Here is a 14,716-nt window from a genome sequence, read left to right as displayed (position 1 = left end):
AGCGCGTGGGCGGTGCCCTACAAACTCGATGTACCGAGCATGTGGACAGTTAGTCAGCAAACCCTAGAAGCAGTTGATCATGGTGTAGCCCCGAGGGTAATTTCTATCAAGAAGCGTACCCAAAATAGTAGCCGATCCTGTGAAGAACAAGTCGGAAAAGGTATAAGTGACTTAGCTTGATTCGTGGGCGATTGTCGACGAAGCCGTGGTGGTCGTCGATGAAGCTGCGACGGTTGTTGATGAAGCCCGACTAGTCGGAATCGATTCCGACTAGTTATTGACAGCGTGAGACTCGTTCCCGACTAGTTTTCTAGTTGAAACAAGTAATCAAAGTAGTTGTCAGCGGTTCGCTGAGCATCCTCGCGAAGTCGAAGTAGTTGTCGGCGGGTCACCGAGCGTTCTCACGAAGTCGAAGTAGTTTGAAGATGAGGTCCTTCAAGCTCGCCCAATGATCCAGTCGATCTGCCCCACGGTGGGTGCCAACTGTCGGTGTTTTGACCGCCAGCCTACCTAGAGATACCCTAAGATATGAGATTATTTGGTGAGGGATCGCCGGATCTGGAACTTGAAGGTAATAGCAAGGATACAAGATATATTTAGACAGGTTCGGGCCACCAGAGTAGCTTAATACCCTACGTTCTACTTGAGGTATTGTATATTGTGCCCTGCGCTTGGGTGTTGAGTTGCCTGTTGACTGCTCTGCCGATCTAGATGTCCCTTCCCTCTTTTATATATCCCAGGGAACAGGTTACTAGTCGGTTATAAGATAGGAATCCTGGTAGAATTACTGGGTAGAGTCCTAGTAGGATCACAAAGGAATTCTAGTAGAAGTCCGACTTAGTTTTCCCTGCGGGTACCTAGGGATCTATCCCTGACATCGTCGTCGTCTCTCGGCCGCCACGCACACCACGCAGCCGCCAGCCTCCAAGCCCGCCGCCACCATGCCCTTCAACCGCTAGTCGGCACCGGCCTCCTCGCCCGCCGCCGCCCCTCGCCACGGTCTACAGCCACCGGCACGCCCGCCCGCGCACCGGCGCCTGAAGCATCGCCAGCCTCCAACACCACCACCCCCCCCCCCCCCCGAGCGGCCCCGTGAAGTAAGTCCCTCGATGAGGTCAGAAATACTATGTGCTCACGTTAGCTTTTTTCTATTTTTTTTAAATTTTGTAAGTATGGAAGAAATATGTAGAAAACGGTGAAAATTGTAGGGAACAGTAGAACATTGTAAAAAGTTTTAGAGAATTGTTGAAAATTTGTAGACACTTTAGAAAATGCAGAAAAATTGTTGAAAATTAAGAATATATGTGATGTAGATTATATGATGTAAATTATATGAATATATGTAGAAATTATGTGAATATATGTGATGAAAATTAGTAGACAATTTAGAAAAATGTAGAAAATTTGTTGAAAATTCAAAAAAATGGTAGAAAATATAGAAAAAATGTAAGCATTGTAGAAAATTGTAAAGATTGCATATGTAAACTCTGACTTGATTAATTTTATTATTGTTATTATATTCGTAGTGTAAAATATATTTTGTTCGCACAGGAATCAAAATGAGACCAGTGATGACGACGAGGAGTTCCTTCACAATATAATTCGTGAAGGTTCCCAGCACCCAGCGTCCCTTAAAGATGATGCACCCGCAGATGACAGCAGCCAATATCTCAACGATACTTGCAATGGCGATACTAAGCAGGTAGAAATTACTCAGGAAGATGTTGAAACCGAGGTATATGGAATTTGTGCATATATAAACTAACATGATATATATCCCCAGCTCTCTACGTGTGTACAACATGTATTAATAGATATTTTCCAGGCATCTGGATCGAGGAACCCAAAATGGAAACGAGGCTCGAAGAAAAAGATAGAGGGCCATACCAACATCAGTGAAGTGCACCCAGACGGTGAACTAAAGGCTCCCAAGGGTGTTAAGACGACATTGGTCAATCAATGTGGATATTATGTTAGGGAGAACATCCCCGTTAGCTACAAGCTATGGAAGAAAAGTAAAGCCACTAATAATGATGCAGATATCATCCCCGGCACAGAAAAGGAAATGTTATGGAGAGATGTGAAAATGCACTTTGGTTTTCCAGATGATAAAGAAGAAGTCTTGAAGAAATGGGTCATGAAGAAGATGGCTATTACTTTCCAGACGTTCAAGAAAAACATGAATACCGATTACGTTCAAAAGGGCCTCCCACCAAACTTTGAGGAGCACCTCCAGAAGCAACGTCCTTATTAGGATGCATTCATGCAGTACAAGTTCTCCGAGGACAGCGAGGAGCGAACGAGAAGGATAATGTGTGCGAGGGAGCGGATATCGTGCTACCATGGGTTAAGGTGCTATTGTGCTACCAAACATGTAGTACCTAAATAAGCGCATGAAAAGTTACAATAATATATATAGGTAAAGGATGCAAGTATCTATGTATATGTAAATTTGAGCTTGAAAAGCAAACTTGTTTAAGAAGAATTGAAAAGGAGATCGGCACATGAATGCTTTCGGCATCAGCATGTGATAGTTCACTACTGGAATACTACGATTTCAAACTATTTTCCTAGGGATTGGGCAGCGGCACGCTCTAGCAGGAAGGGACGGGCGGGCAGCGCGTGAAAGCATTGCGCGTGCGAGAAGGGATGCGGCGGCGGCGTGCTCAAGCAGGAAGAATTGGGGGTGCGGCGGCGGCGAACTCGAGCGGGAAGAATTAGGGTTGCGCTAGCGGGAAGGGTTTGGGGCAGCCGGCAGCACCTCATGAAAAAATGATTCCCTACGAAATCGCAAATTGTCCTAGGGTTCTATGCCACCGAGGCGCTTACATGGCAGGTACCAGGAATATCTCCTCGGTTTCTCCCGAGGAATGCTAAGATCTCCCTACGAACTTACTGTGTTGTTCTAGGGAAATAAGATCATCCCGAGATTATCTAAAACTTTTGTAGGGAAAGAAAAATGCAGTAGGAAAACTGGGGAATTCTAGTAGTGGTTGCCGCAACTATTTATGTGTTGATTTCTCTTTTTGTGTTTTCCTTAATTTTACATGCACATAAATCATTGCTTCTATCTATTCATATTTTTTAAAAAATGTCATGTATTGGTTCATGTACTACCTTGTTTGGTAGCATGGTAGCACCGTAAACCTAGCACCTGATCTACCTGTACTGTTCTTAGGCAGATGTGTACTACCTAGTACATGCTCAATTTGGTGGAGTGGCGAGTACGAAGTTCCATGGTCCTTTTAATGCTAAACCAACTGGTTTAGGTTCACAAACAACATGGGTTTCGGTCCACAAGATTAACATGCGAAGGTATAATGGGAAGGTATAATTGACTGATGACAGCATGGGAAAAAACACGAGGACGGCAGGGTCCGGCGGCCAGCACGCGGCGCAGGGACGGCCGGACGGCGAGGACTCCGGTGCACGGCCGCGGCCACAGGGATGGCAGGACTCAGGGCAGTCATCGACGCGAGAAAATGAGGGGGAAGAGAGAGAAATTAAGAGTTAGGCACTGACACGTGAGATTAGGGGTAAAATTGTCTTTTCGCATTTCAGTTAATAGCATATTGATGGAAATAGCAACAGAGTGGTACTGAAGGAATGGAATAAAATTTCTATGGCATTGAAGGAACTTCTAAAATTTTTTGGCACTGAAGGAATATGTAAGAATTTTTGTGGCACTAAGAGAATTAACTCAAAAAACTAAGACATGGACAATTTCATATATCCTTTCTTTAGAAAAATACTATTACAGAAACCAGCCAAAGATTACAGAGAGACGCTGGATCGATCCTACAGCATTAATGTAAGTGGGAAAGACACAAATCCTTCTATTAACGATGGTTTGTTATTCACAAACCTATGGACACGCCTTGTTTCAGTAATCCAGTCAATCTTGGACCTTCACTGGTCGTTATCGTGTTCCTCTGAAAACTCAGATCAGCTGCTCAGGTAGCAAACAGACGTGCTCCTTGGATCCCCTGATCAGCCACCATTTGGTGGCGGTGGCGGCCCTCGACTCGGCATACGGCGGCTGGTTTCTCCAGCTGATGAAGCTGTGAATCCAGCTTCGAATGCGGACTTCCATTCATCACCAGAGTGTCCACTGTCCCTTGGGCTACTCTCTGTAAAAAGGATTGGCAATTAAGTGCATGGAAGAAACTTATCAAAATTTGCAGTACACTATTGATTTTTGCTAGAGTACACTCCATATATATAAAAGGGAAAAGTTTCATTTACACCCTCAAACTAGCATAAAATTTCAATTTTCAACCTTCAACTACAAAGCCGAATAACGAGGGCATCCAACTGTCGAAAATCGGATAAATTTCGCCCTTTGGATGGTTTCAAAAATGGTTTGATCGTGTAAACTAAACTTTTCCTTATATAGAAAGGAAATTCACACATTATCGCTGATAGATTTCAGATAAACCTGATATTTATGTGTTAGATTATTTGGGCTGCCGGCTAAAAATTTTGGTGTTCTGAAATTTAGCCCCCCAAGCTCGTGTTTACAGGCCAACCAACGAGTGGATGAGTTCCCCAGCCACCCCAAACCCTAAATCGATTCATCCCCCTCTCCCCAATCGCCAGTGCAGCCAGAGCCATTGTCGCCATTGCTCGGTCTTGCCGGCCGTTCCCGCTCCCAACATGAGGCTGTGGCACTTTCGCCACATTGCTCCTGGTCATGCGCTCTTACACAGCTGCCAGGACGCTCAAGACTGAGCTTGGCAGTTGGCACAGTGAGAAGCGCTGGTTTCCAACCCCAGCCCCAAACCCCCTACGCCACTGCTGGCGATGTATCGAGGGAATCAATTCCAGAGTGACATTTCTAGAAGCAATTTTCATGCAGCTCACGTTGAGTAGTAAACAAATAAACATTAATTCGTAAAGGAATTAACTTACCTGATCCAGCAGAATCGTTTGACCAACTAACATTCGCTGACCGACTACTATGTAAGCTGAGCAGGCGAGTGACCTTGGAAAGAAGGGATGACTGCAACTGGAATTTTTCACGCTTGCGCTTCACATTATAGTCCTCCTGGATTAACTCTTCAATCTTGGCTGCGCCTTGCGTGCTACCACAGATGAGAGACGTGGGTTAGTTAGTTTGGCTTTTTAAAAGCATATTTCAAACGTTAAAGGCTGTAATTGTCTGCAATCTCTGTTTTTTTTTGTGATAGTGTCTTAGCATGTTTTTCATAAAGTGGACAATTTCTGTAAATATTGAGCATGCGGAACTCTGACAAATAACACAGACAAAGCATTTGCATTTATCATCCAGCAATCATATATAGAACAAAATCCAAATAAAGCTATTATACAAAATCCAAATAAAGCTATTATGTTGCCTAGTCATGTTCATGTGCTTAAGTAGTTCTAACAAATTGACTAGTATTAGCAGATCTCGATCATAACAGACATCCATATGCAGTAGCAGAACCATATAAGTTTAACCCAAGCAGATATACAATGAACAGGACCTCAGAAACTAGCCTATAAATGGCTGAAACGGTGAAACCTGAATCAAGACCACGTCAAGTCCCAACCTTATTAAGAAAAATGGTATTAACAGCTTGCATAATGAAAAAGAACGAAGGAGAATGTTTCACTACATGATGCTCAAATTAGACAAAAATACTATACAAAGAGCAAATAATATTTTTTATCTCACTGAAGTAACATATTGAATATGAAACACCTATAAAAATGTTTTGACTGAACCAACCTTATGGACGTATACAAATGATTAAGCATATCTTCCTTTGCTTTCTCAACTTGGCAAAGAACCACAGCCTGCTCAACTGGATTAGTAAGACATTGCAGGACGCAAAAGGGAGTCCATGAAAGGCTGAAAAGATTGTGGTCTTAACTTGGGGACATTTGCTGCAAGACTGTTGAGGACTGCTTCCACATATCCACGGACTTCCTGAGATATCCATCTAAGCTCTTCTTCAGGGTTCACAGGTTTCTTAAGCATCGTATCCTGGAAGTATATAGTATGTGCAAGTATGGAAAATTAGTAACAAAAATGAAGTGAGAATGGAACATAAATTCATCCCTTTTTACTATAGAGGAAGGGTTCCAAAAATCCGGGTGACAAGCCATTCTCAAATGGGAAGAAAGTAAACTAGTAGCAACAAGTAGAACGTCTAAGCAGAGTCATATGTATAAATACTTTTGACAGAAACAAACATATAAGGTCTTGCAACGTACTAGAGAACCATCTGAATAGCTTTGCTTCATTGGGGCACCACCTTCTGAAGGGTTTGGTCTCTTTGCAGAAAGCCCTTTCGGATCAACAATGCTTTGAATCTTAGTGACCCATTCAGTTTTATCACTCATACTTTCAGCCTTCAGTATAACGGCATTGTGAGCTGCCACGGTGATTAAACATCAAACATGTTATGAATTTAGAAACAAGATTTTAAAACATGTTATAGTTAAAAAATAGATGTAAATGTACCTTTCAAAACATTTTTATAAGCAATTTTGTGAGTAATCTTGAACATAAGACTAGAATCCTTTCCAGTATCTAGCATATTTGCCTTTTTAGCATCTTTAGAACTTCTTGGAGGATCATCATCATCTAAAATCTCCTCAAGATTACAATCCTGCAAATTGCAAAGAAAACTATAATGCAACGGATAGATGACGCACCACAAATGATGATAAGGTGGCACTAGGAGCAATAGAGTTTCGAAAACCAGTGAAAGTTAAGCAGTCAATCTGACCACGTCCTCTTGTTGACAACCCATTTGGATCCAGCAAGTTCATCCCATATTTAAATTTTGGATTATATCCCAATATGGTTGCATCAGTATTTCGGACTTCAAGTTTGATAAAGAGAAAAGAAAAATATTTCTTCAAACAAATAAATAATAGCTAACCTGGTTGCTTTACCAAGAACTTGAACTAACCCGCATATGTTCATCTACTCAAAAAGCAACCTTTTCTTTTTTTTCTCGAACTACGTAGGAGGACTGCATGTCATTTCATTAAGGAAGAAGAAAGGCGGTGAGTACCGTAGTTTAGAAAAAGCCCCGGCACTCAGTACAACATACACACTAGTTTGTTACTTATAACACAAACCAAAGGAGACCACAATCCAAAAAGAAAAACCAGAACTCAAACCGCCTGTTGGGACGACCTAGCCAGGAGCTCGTTGAGCTTGGTGGCTCCTGCCGAACACCACAACACGCATTCACTAGACACCTGCTGCAGGAGCACCTGCACACTTGGCCTCGCTCCCTCGAACACACATGAGTTTCTATGCTTTCAGATCTCCCACGTGACCAAGATGATGAGAGAGTTTAGGCCCTTTTTAAGATCCTTAGGTACTGACTTGACAGAGCTGCACCACCAAGCAGAGAAGCTGGTCGTCGGGGTGGAGGGCCCGGCAACGACCAGGTTCAGGTGTTGAAAGACCACTGCCCACACTTGCCGGGTGAACACACACGAGAGAAGCAACCTTTTCTGACTAATCTAACTGTCTAACAGCAACTAATCTATTACTGGATTCATGCATAGAGATGCAGTATTAGCTAAATGCTATCATAGTAACCAAAGGTAGTACTCTTATGCACCCAATGCCTTAAATTGAAAACATATTGCATCAACACATAAATCTAAATGACCAAATGGCAATTAGAAGAATCACTGAAAAAATTATTACCTCCAAATTTATGACACCCCGAAAATGTCTCTCCTCTTGTTTTTTGGTGTATCCAAGCTGGTCATAAATTATAAAACCATTATCAAATGGTGAAAAAGAAAAGATGAGTAGTTTAATGCCAATGCAACCAACCTTTCCACTTTTCTCATTTAGAACAAACCACCGCTTGCTCCAGTCGTTTGTTTTTGCACGTTTTTTGAACAAGAAACCTTTTCAAGAGAAACATTTACTCAATATGTAATTTTTTTCTCGGATATTAAATATGTAATTGATACAACGAAAAACTTTTAAAACACAAAATAACTCTGTGCTCTTTTCATCTGTTATACTATTTATCTGTATATACCTAATAAGATTAAGTACAATTATAGTAGGTCCATACCAGCAATAATTTCTCCTGCAGGACCTAGAACTTGTATATTTGATGACTGTTTCATATCGCTTTGATTTGAAATTTTCAGTGGGCTTGTATCCTGACAGCGAAAGAAACCAAATTCACAATTACTGATGAAATGACATGATGTATTCGAATATTATACGACAAAAGACAAAAGGTAGAAAATAACCATTCACAAATATAACCATACACAGAAAATTAGAAAACATTAAACTAGGCACAACATACAATACAGAGTAGCATACTCTCTTTTGGTCTGAATCTTGACCCTTCCTTGTAGAGCGACTCTTTAGCTCATCCTCTTGACGTTGCCTTTCCATTCTAGATTTTATAATTCGACAATTAGACAGGAAAATTATAACCTGTATACCAAGTTATTAAGAATATACACAATGGATGCAAACCAGCAATAAGTTGTTTATCAGTGCGAATGAAATTGGACGAGACCATGCATGAGTGGACATCATACTGACATGATTTCTCATATCAACAAAATATGGCTTCAGTTATTCTCACAACCAACAAAAGTGAACTTAATACTCATGAATTTACAATGATACAAGTTGTCAGTTCAATACGCATACGCAAGGTTTAAGTACTCTTTCTCTGAACTATTGCAAATTCAGAATCACATCAATAAGAACATAGGACATATTAGAAAATGAAAAATTGAAACATAACAATGGATATGTACTAAGTTTGAAAGGAATAGCTAATGGAAGTGCCACTCGAAGATCATTATAACATGGAGAAAACTAACAAGGTTTCTACGAAACAAAAGACCAGCTAACCTCCTCTGCACTAAGCGGATAAAATGCTGGGGAGGTACAAATGCCCGCTCCATATCAACTAGTGCAACGACCATCTTTCGTGCCTCATTCTTGAAACCATCTAATGCAGCAGATGCAATTGCAATTACCTTGAGGGGACAAACAAAATAAAAAGGGTTACCAACTAACTAATTAAACGTTGGCTCTTTACCATGCTTAAGAATTATACCTCCCGCTTAAATGGAGGATATCTACCAAGTCCTGGAGTTGCATTTGCTGCAGACGATACTATGTCTATCAATACACGGTGAACCTGGTAGCAATAATTTCAAAGACAAGTATTTAGTTGGTGGCAATGTAATGAGAATACTGAATATAATTTTTTTGACAAAAGTGGTTACAACTGCATTTAAACAGGAAAGGGCGAGGTTTATGATCAGCTAATGAATTGAAAAGACAAAACACCACATACATGGAAATATTGGCAATTTGAGTAGTGGTAAGACTAGACTTGTGAGTATGCTTGTGGAAACAGGAAGGGCAGAAATTGACATGAGCAGATACGCAGAATGAATAGCAATAGTTTATGGTTTATGGTTCCCTGCTTTGATCTGAATTAATATGCATTACATAAGTATTTTTTGATCTTAACAGAACATATGTACACAAAGCATACAGCTCAAACTTTTCAAAACTGGGAGTGCAATATGACTAAAATTGACACTTAAAAGGTTGCAAGGTACATGTAGGGAAAATGTTGAAGTGATGAGCTGAAAAGTTTTTACCAGAGTGCACTGTTAACTAGGTCATGGCAGAAGAAGGCTAAAAGAACCCAAATATTACCTCATCCACAAGAAGTATTGATGGTTCCTTTGCCAACTCTAGAAGCCCTTTTATGAGAGACCTTAAACCTTTTTCAGGTGATATCAGGTATGGCTGATAACCATCAGCCTCCAGAACAATCTGACACAAGGAAAAAATGATTTTTGTAACCATAAATTGAACAAGTTCAAGTAGTTGTGCCTTTGATTTCTGTTCAAGTACAACTAAATTACCCTTTTGACATTTTTCATATCAAAATGCTTGTCCAGGGGTAGTTGTTTGATCCTAGTTGGAAATTTTCCCTCAAAATTTGCAACAACTTTCCATCCCGCACCCTGCATATAAACAGTAAAATTTCAGCCAGCAATGAAACGGACACATTTCAGAGAATAAAAGTTACACTAAGATGAGTTTAGAAATTTTTTCCTGAAAGCGAGTTTAAAAGTTTTAGATAGAATACCTTTATATAAAACATTGATCACAGTAACAAACTTTAGAAAATTGAGCTTGTGGTACTGCACTCATTCTTTGTTCACTAAGAACCTCAGTCTATTAGAAACTAGAAATATCAAACAGGCAACAATGAAGATTTCTGAAAAGGAGTTTAATTATATATAATTGTGGCAAAACAAGGATGGTTCATACTGGCGAGTTTTTGATGAGTTGATGACAAAAATACTGCAAAAGTAAACTGATGTTCAAAGTTTCTAATACCTTTACTTTTGACAAAAATAAAACTTAAGATCATGAATAAATCTAAGAGATGTAGGCCAAGAGGGTGTACATTTATACTCACTAACCTCACCCCCAGCAATATGTTCAAGAAACTTATCCTCAAATTCTCGGCAAAGTCCTAAAGCAATTGCCTTGGTTCCTTCAGAACTTTGGGCCATCTGTTCTCCAATTTTTGCTAATTCCTCTTGGACAACTTGAGACTTCCCTTGAAGACTACAGTTACATAAAAGAGGAAATTATCATACATCCTAGCATACCAATACAAAAGTTGACCTAACAGAGCAAGATAAGGCTTTACCCATTTAAGAGATTTGGCAGCCTAACATTCATCCGTGTCTTTATCTGCTTAGCAAGTGAATCAACTAAAGCTACTCGACCAAGCTTACTTTGGGGAGCTCCGCCAAGTATAGATATAAGGCTTTTAACTTCTGCTTGCCAAGAAGCTTCTGGTGAGGTTTCAGAACCTACTTCAGACTGAACAGAGGCCGTAGGAACAGAATGTCCAATTGTAGCTACCCACTGAATGTCTGCTGCAGTTCTAGGACCTTGATTTACAAGCAAGGCCTGAACAGCACCCAGGGCTTTCTGTTCTCCAGCAGCCTGATCAATTTTGCTTAAGACACCAATGGTTCTAGTACCTAGTAAACGAACACATTAATATATGCGTCCATCCAGCATTACAAGTAAATAACTTGAATGATATGTCAAGAAATGTAATAAAACAGGAGTCCAGATTTTGTGCAGTATATCATACACACCTTCTGAATCCAATTCCCTAGCAATCCTTAGAGCTCGAGAAGATGCCACATCAGGTGCTTGTAGAGCAGGAACGATAACTAGCAAAATTGCATCATTGCGTGCTGCATAATTACCAATCTGGAGACATGATTGCAAGTTGCAGATCACATATGAAGAAGCGGAGAGCAGACATTTCATTAGTTTTTAAGTTTTGACAAACTGTTCTGGACATTGGACAATATGTAAATGTATTGGTATTTTGAAACCTAGCTGCATCATTGCATAGGTAATCTACTAGTTGCCCAAATAGATAAACAAACAATCAATAGAGGACTTCGTAATACTCACCGTTGATTCATCCATACTCCGTTGATCGATGCCAGGTAAGTCGATTAATTTTAATGCAGGGGCTGAAACAAAAGTACTTATGCAGACTTGCAATGTGAAAACACAATAAAGATGGTTACTGTAATCTTAAATTTGAAGGGCATTGGTTTTTGAAGACATGCACCCAGGCATATATCTTATGAAAACTTAGAGAATATTGTTGACAAAGCATAGCTTTTTATCTGAAACGGCGCATGCTTTTGATATGAATCAGAATTCAAAGCACAGAGACAGAGGTATGGTACGGCAAGGGTTGCAGTCGAGATGGATGCAACTACAGACTAACAGAGACCTACAAAATGCACTGTTACTCTCATTCAAAATCAACGAAAGACCTTACTGTTAATCAGTTGAGAAGCACACTGGAATCAAAGTAGCGCTAGTATATCAAATTTGAAACATGTAAGTTGAGCCTATTCGTGGTGTAAAATCGACATAGTTGCAGCTGCATCTCTAACTAAAAGTAGCAAAAACCAAAGCCACTTCCCTCCTATCCATTGAAGGGAACGGCAGAGTTGCTTATCCAAAAGAAAAGAAGAGAGAATCTCAAAAGGAAATGAAAATGAAATAAGAACGTGTATTCTCACTGGCATTCACTCAGTCATCAACGCGGACCACATAGGGGAAAAAACAAGAAGTAACAACAGAGTAACAAACCCACCTGTGCTGGTGCACAGTTTCATACTGATCTCATCCGATCGCCCCTTGCCAGAGCTACCAGCCTTACTCAACCTGTCCTGCAACGAGTGCCTGAGGGAACCTTCACAGTAGACATTCAAACATGACCACTGACAAACACATGAATGCACAGCACACGGATCTATGGTCCCCTGAGTTCTCAGTGTCTTAAGAATCTCCTAGCCACGCAGAGTAAAAAGCAAAAAGAGAGAACTCACTCGCGGAGACCTGCTGTGACTTGCCCTCGATCTGCAGAACGATGGCCTTGCTGCTGAGTGATGTCTCCCGCTGCAGCTCGACGCAGATCGGCGCCCTTGTCGCGCCATTCTCCCCGGTAGGCTGCACACACAAATCGTCAGGGGAGGCGACAGAAGCACCTAGATAAACATTTACAAATCCTGCAGTTAAAGGAAGCGGTAAATCCTGAATCTGCGCTGCCGTATTAAACGTAACAGTGATGGAACAAAATCAGTAAATTAAATAAAATTAGTAGGACCCTAGAGGCCACAGACTGACAGTAATCCAATGATTTCGGACGCATCTCAACGGCAATGGAACGAAAATTTGGAGAAAGCGCCGAGGGAGATATATGGAATGCAGGAGGAAAAAACTGAACAAAAAGGTGGGGGGCAAACTGTACTGACGAGCACGGGATGGCCGATCAAGCCGTTGAGCACCGCCGATTTGCCTGTGCCCTGCACGAACCAAGCAAACACGCGGCCATCGATCAGACACCACAAGCGCAAGGACCGAGCAGCGACCGCACCGCACCGGCGGGGGGAGAGGGAGAGAGAGACGGAGGGTATCCTTACGACGTTGCCGATCGCGACGGCGGTGAGGAAGGACGATCCCCGGCGGGTCGGCTGGCGACCGGCGGAGGGGTCGCCGTCCGCGAGCAGCGCGGAGCCCTGCAGCGTCGCGTCAGCGAGCTCCGCGAGCTCCTCCATCGCCTCCATATATGGTGGGCGGGGGAGGACGGCGGGGCGATTCCCAGCTGATGACGATGGTGAGCGGCCGGCGGTCGGTGCGCGTCGTCGTCGATCGCGCCGCGAGGGATCGAGGCGGTTATTGGAGGTGGTACCGTACGGTGGGTTTCAAAATGGTGGGGTGGGTTTCGCTGCGTCGACCGGTCGGGAGCGTGGTGGGCCCTGGAGAATGGAGACGTGGGGGCAGGACACGTGTAGTGACGCGCTGGGCCTGCGGCTCCGCGCGCACGTCTCTCTCGCCCGTCCAATGGAGAGCCCAACCGCATGCCGAAGCAGCGAGTTCGCGCTCGCAGTCGATCCTCGTCCGGTCTTATTTCGGGCAAAAAAAATTATATATGTAGTATTTCTCAAGCATATGAAGCAAAAAATGAAAAAAATGAACAGCACAGGCACCAAATAAATTCTGAATTCGGATCAAAAATATAAAAATACATAGTAGCCTACCTTCCATCTCCCACTGATGGTCCAAACTGCCACTTAGGCAAATTGGCGGGCCGGCCAAAGCCGGCCTGACCGGGCCAACCCCAGTGGCCCTCCCCCCGCCGATTGCCCCTGTCTTCGCAGATCTGCTCGCTTCGAGCGGGCCAGCAGTGAGGCGTGCGAGTTGCTGCCAGCGGCCAACACGTGGATGGCAAGGGTGCGAGCTCCGATCAGCACGCGAATGGCGAGGGCGCGCGATGCAATCATCCAGCAGCCCTGCCAGCAGCGCCGCAGCGGCAGTCCAGAAGCCGGCATGTTGTAGGCGCAACTTCAACCCCTGTCCAGCGCAAGGGGTAGCTGGCAAGCTTAATCGAGCCTTTTACAATTAAAGTTGGCTTAGGAACGTTAAATTCATTCATATTTTGTAAAAAATGTTATTACAATTTACGAAATTTCTATATATTAAATATTTCAAATTATGTATAATTTATATTATCGGTACTCAATTATATGCTATTAATATATAATTAGGCTGTTAAAAAATTTTGTACACCCTTTCAAATTTTGAATACCTACCTTCCAAATTCTGCGCCTGCCCCTGTCCTCCCTGCTCCTCTGCAAGAGTGCCGAGTACTTTGCAACTACGATTCGAAAAGTTCAATTCACGAGCCAACTAACGGTTGAAATCACTTGAGAGTTTAGGTCAAAACGTTTTGGCGTATTTCCCCGAGCACTCGAACCAATAGTGCAGTTGAATAATAAGGCATTTTCGTTGCACGTAGCTAGTTTGCGGGATGTTTATTCATAGCACGTGTGACTAGCCGCCGTATCATCGCACATATCCGCTAAAGATAATAATGTTCCAAAACAACATAAAAGGCTGGAGATAACAATATTTCAAAATATTTTTATCTTATTTTAAAATATTTTATTTTATTCTGAAATATTATTATCTCCAGCGGACATGTGCAATGATACAGCGGCTAGTCGCACGTGCGATGAATAGACGCCCCGCTAGTTTGTCATCTTTTGTGCGCTCATCTGAAAAAGCATTATACTAGTCCAACAAGCACGCAAAGCCTGTGTTCGGAAAATGAAGTTC

General features: G+C 42.2%; 1 protein-coding gene across 4 annotated transcripts; it reads right to left on the bottom strand.

Moving 5' to 3' along the window:
- Positions 1-3,688: 3,688 nt before the first annotated feature.
- Positions 3,689-13,256, bottom strand: LOC112896279 (dynamin-2A-like). Of its 4 annotated transcripts, none has more exons than XM_025964204.1 (22): positions 13,021-13,256; positions 12,853-12,903; positions 12,427-12,547; positions 12,192-12,290; positions 11,492-11,577; positions 11,164-11,281; positions 10,704-11,043; positions 10,471-10,618; positions 9,904-10,005; positions 9,692-9,811; positions 9,078-9,161; positions 8,870-8,997; positions 8,324-8,399; positions 8,064-8,154; positions 7,814-7,890; positions 7,682-7,738; positions 6,473-6,620; positions 6,223-6,383; positions 5,879-5,992; positions 5,735-5,802; positions 4,912-5,084; positions 3,689-4,130 (listed from the first exon to the last, which is right to left on the bottom strand). In XM_025964204.1, the coding sequence occupies exons 1-22, from the start codon at positions 13,162-13,164 to the stop codon at positions 3,991-3,993; spliced, it is 2,646 nt and encodes an 881-aa protein (XP_025819989.1). In that variant the 5' UTR covers positions 13,165-13,256; the 3' UTR covers positions 3,689-3,990. The 4 variants fall into 4 exon arrangements, with proteins under 4 accessions (XP_025819989.1, XP_025819990.1, XP_025819992.1 ...); XM_025964205.1 differs by having other exon boundaries at positions 11,492-11,553; XM_025964206.1 differs by lacking the exon at positions 3,689-4,130 and having other exon boundaries at positions 4,930-5,084; positions 5,880-5,992.
- Between the last annotated feature and the right edge of the window lie 1,460 nt (positions 13,257-14,716).

The sequence above is a fragment of the Panicum hallii genome, chromosome 6, assembly GCF_002211085.1.
Source record: "Panicum hallii strain FIL2 chromosome 6, PHallii_v3.1, whole genome shotgun sequence".
Classification (NCBI taxonomy): Eukaryota; Viridiplantae; Streptophyta; class Magnoliopsida; order Poales; family Poaceae; genus Panicum; species Panicum hallii.
This window is presented reverse-complemented; position numbering and strand designations above follow the sequence as displayed.